Source organism: Triticum urartu, chromosome 3 (assembly GCF_003073215.2).
Source record: "Triticum urartu cultivar G1812 chromosome 3, Tu2.1, whole genome shotgun sequence".
In the NCBI taxonomy this organism is placed as follows: domain Eukaryota; kingdom Viridiplantae; phylum Streptophyta; class Magnoliopsida; order Poales; family Poaceae; genus Triticum; species Triticum urartu.
In genome coordinates this window covers 569,129,783-569,133,808 of record NC_053024.1, presented here as the reverse complement: position 1 = coordinate 569,133,808, position 4,026 = coordinate 569,129,783, and the positions used below count along the sequence as shown (strand labels likewise).

General features: G+C 46.3%; 1 protein-coding gene across 1 annotated transcript; it reads left to right on the top strand.

Annotated features, from left to right (window-relative positions):
* Positions 1 to 781: 781 nt before the first annotated feature.
* On the top strand, positions 782 to 3,340 carry LOC125545055 (protein GAMETE CELL DEFECTIVE 1, mitochondrial). Its single transcript, XM_048708910.1, has 3 exons — positions 782 to 1,437; positions 2,315 to 2,504; positions 2,874 to 3,340. The coding sequence occupies exons 1-3, from the start codon at positions 839 to 841 to the stop codon at positions 3,099 to 3,101; spliced, it is 1,017 nt and encodes a 338-aa protein (XP_048564867.1). The 5' UTR covers positions 782 to 838; the 3' UTR covers positions 3,102 to 3,340.
* The last annotated feature ends 686 nt before the right edge of the window (positions 3,341 to 4,026 follow it).

Below are 4,026 nucleotides of genomic sequence, written 5' to 3'. Positions count from 1 at the left end.
GCTCGGCCCGACTAGGTATGATCAGGTTTATGCTGGAGCATGTTTTTTTTTGACCTAACCCCTCATACTAAGAATGTTTTTGAAAAAAAGAGATCTTTTGAAGATGATCTAAAGCCAGCTAATGCGAACCAAACCATTAGTTGTACCATTTTGCGCTAGGTTTTGCAAGAGTTCCCACTTAGCACCGGATCTACCACCACACGTACTGATTATGTGAGAAAACACATATACAAGGCTTAAAAGGATCTAAATATAAGATGCATTGCCTGGACAGTTCCTTGCCCCGTTCTCACGACCCAAGGGAAGGGGCGGCGACTGATCTACATCTTCCCTGACGAGACCGTGTCCTTCTACCCTCCCCCTTCCGTCTATTGTGCCCACGATAAGAAGGGACGAAGACTTCAAGTGCTCCGGCTAGTGAAGTTAGGATTAGGATAAATTTCGGTTGTACTCTCCGATCGGCAATGGTCAGGCGACGGAGTCATCGTCGATGTGAAATAAGGTCGCTGCACCCCATCATAGTTTGGTGGTGCATCTTCGTATGTGGAGGCGTGTGAAGAATGTTGTGTCCCGGATCTGGTTCTCCGGGTTTGGCTCCATTTCCTCGCGTCTTGACTTTTCACTAAGTTTGTTATGTTAAGTGATAAAATATTATACGATTTTTGGGAGTTTTTTATTTAGCAAAAGTCTTTTCAGGATACGATGTGTTCTTTGCCTTTCTGCAGGTCAGATTAGATGGGCCTGGAAAATTAGCCCATGTCTGCCCCTCCCACGCATCTCCTCCATTGAAACCAAGTAAGTGAGTGCGGCAGCCCAATCACAATAGCGCAGCCGAAAAATGTTCGCCCTCCGCAAAACCCTGCTCCACGGCCGCCTCCCCGCGCCGCCGGCCACCGCCGCCTCCAGGATCTCCTCCTTCCTCCGCTCCCTCTCCACATCTCCGGGGGGCGAGGGGGTCGGGGACGAATGGGGCTCCTCCTGGTCCACCGGCATCACCAAGGACCACTTCGACGGGTCCGCCTCCGCCGTCGGGCGCCCCTCCCCGTCCGCCCCCGTCTCCAAGGAGCTGGCGGCCGTCCGCACCATGGACGAGGAGGATGAGATCCTGCGCTCCGTGGATCGCGACAACAAGGAAGGGAGGGCGTACGTCGACTCGTGGGACAAGCGTTTTCAGGAGACGTGCGAGCTGCTGAAGCAGGTGCGGGAGCCGGGATCCCGGGGCGCCTACCTCAAGGACTCGGAGAAGCAGGAGATGTACCGGCTGCACAAGGAGGACCCCGCGACCTACACCGTGGAGCGGCTCGCCAAGGACTTCCGCGTGATGCGGCAGCGCGTGCATGCCATCCTCTGGCTCAAGGAGATGGAGGAGGAGGAGGAGAGGAAGCAGGGCAAGCCGCTCGACGACTCCGTCGAGATCCTGCTAGACAGCTGCCCAGAGTACGTGAAGAGATCCTTTTTTGCTTCCTTCGGTTTTGTGTTCAAATAATTAGGTCATGAGTCTGAGTAAAAAGATCTAGGCTTCTAGTTCGTAAGTTATGGCCCCTGTTTTATTTAAGAGAACATTATAAGGAAATCAATTACAATAAGAAAATGTCTTTTGCTAATTTGTAAGAGGTCTAGTTAATCCATGAATACTAAACTAAGTCTCTTAAATTGTTGCTTCATGCAGTTGCTTCCTGAATAGAAATTTCCAATGCTCTGGATCATGAAAATTGACAGTAGCACGGCAATCCTAGGTTAGAACCATGTGATTGAGACTAAACTGGGTGTATGGTTTTTAAATGAACGTGCAGTTTAAGGCTCTTCAACTCGAATGTTGTGACTATATATGCTTGATGAAATGGTATGGAGTCGAGGAATTCTTTTCGAGGGGATAAGAAAGCGTTGAGCTAGGTGTTTGTATTGCAAATGTACTAATATAGTTGTTCCAGGATGAAGTTGGCTTAATGTTATTTTGCAAGCAAAACAGTCATTGACGTCAGATCCTTGGAGATTCATCTCAGCTGGATTTTTTTTCCTGAAAATTTAAGTTTGTATTACTGATTAGCTCAACACTACACGCATAAAGTCAATGGTGGAAATTGGCAAATAGTGGGAATTTGGTTTTAACTTCTTGGTAAAGCTTACCATTTCAGTTTGCATGTTATGTACTACTAAATTGCACTTATACTCCATAAGTCCATAGACACGGAGTCACTGTTTGCAAATTGATGTGTTTCTCTCGTGAGTAGTGAGAATAAAACTATGAGATTGGAAGGTTATGCTTGGAATTGCACTTGCTACTCCATATCTGATTCTTCCTTTGGTTTTCTAGGTTTTTCAATTCCCATGACAGGGAATTTCATGTGGCATCTCTTCCATATAAACCTGACTTCAAAGTTATGCCTGAGGGCTGGGATGGCACGACAAAAGATCCTGATGAGGTCCTGTATGAGATTTCAATGAAGGAAGATCAGATGTTATATGAGGAATTTGTTCAACGCTTGGAGTTCAACAAGAAAAAGGTAGGCATATCATTTTCTTTGCTCCCTTTTATGATATTTGCTCAAAGAGAATGGCTGTTACTGCTAGTTTTAATTTGTAATCCAGTACAAACTCCTGCAGCAGACCTATAGATAGATAGCAGAAAAGAGTATGGTTGTGCTGTTCTGTTAGTTCTTCTGTGATTTAGTACAAATTCCTGCAGTCTGTTTGCTGTGACTTGTAAGACCCCATGATAATGTCTTGCTAAGTTTGATTGTTGTGGAGAGTACTGGAGTTTGTGCATAGGAAAACTCTGTTCCTGTCAAGTTCTATGGACATAGGAAATGGAAACAGTCTTTCTGTAGCAAATTTTCCACTGGTCATCTGCCTCACGCTTCATTGTTTTGCAGGTGGCAGGAGAGGTGAAGTGCCACAAGTACAGCAGGCGACGACCAGACGATGGATGGGCCTACATGGTCGAGAAGCTTGGGCCACAGGGAAGGCGTGGTTCAGGAGGGGGCTGGAAGTTCATCAGTTTGCCTGATGGGTCGAGCCGTCCTCTGAATGACACGGAGAAGATGTATGTGAAGAGGGAGACTCCGAAACGGCGGAGGAGGATCATTGCTCCATACAAGTAACAGGAAAGGCCCCTCTGCTCGTTATAATTGCAGGAGTTCTACGAACGAACGTTCTTTTGTCGTTCTCCAGGGAAGCAGAAGCGTGAGAGGTTGTAACCGCCAGCATCGGTCGTGTTTTGTTGCAGCGCCACCAGAATTCATCTTGTTTTGCTGCAGCGGATGTGGTTTAATGTATTCTTGGCATCTGTAACAAGTTCCATTCCGCACTTTAGGCAGATGAATAATATGTCTTTTGAACCGTTGGCGTGTCTCCGTCTCCACAACATTTCCGGGCAAGTTGTCACTCGGTAGGCAGTACCAGGCAAACACGCTTTGCAGTCAACATTTCATATAACCTGCAATATTTTTGCTTACAAACAGTACTTGGACATAAAATTTCCTACTACTAGTTGGACTGGAGGCCTAATAGACTATTTCTGATGTGGAGATGTATGATTTCCTTTCCTGCTGTACACATCTCCTGTTGTGCCCAATCATTTGCTTGCCGCTGGTGCTTCGACTTTCAAGCTTGAAAGGATTGCGACAAATGTGATTCAGTAAGCTTATTTAGCAGTCATCTCTGACTAAGTGCGAATTTTCTTGCGAAAGAGTAGGATTTTATGCATCTGAACTGCTCACCTGTCCGCATGTTAAGCATGCTTAGAACGAGGCAGCAGTGGAAGATGACCCACTGACTTGCTTGATGATGTTGTAAAGCGCTTTAATGTGCATCGTCCATAGTCGAAAATTCTTTGCGTCGACCCACCGTGCGGACTGTAGATCGGCCGATGTCCTTCGGCCCTGGCCACCGATCCACCAACCACACTACCTCCTCCGCCCGAAAATACTTGTTATCAAAATAGATAAAAAATGATGTATCTAGAACTAAAATACACTAGATACATCTTCTTTTATTTATCTTGATAACAAGTATTTCCGGGTAGTA

Bases quoted from the DNA above. Each gene is read 5' to 3' on its own strand.
- LOC125545055 (XM_048708910.1), top strand. From the start codon at position 839: ATGTTCGCCCTCCGCAAAACCCTGCTCCACGGCCGCCTCCCCGCGCCG. The intron at 1,438-2,314 runs GTACGTGAAGAG...TTGGTTTTCTAG, and splicing joins CTGCTAGACAGCTGCCCAGA to GTTTTTCAATTCCCATGACA. The intron at 2,505-2,873 runs GTAGGCATATCA...ATTGTTTTGCAG, and splicing joins TGGAGTTCAACAAGAAAAAG to GTGGCAGGAGAGGTGAAGTG.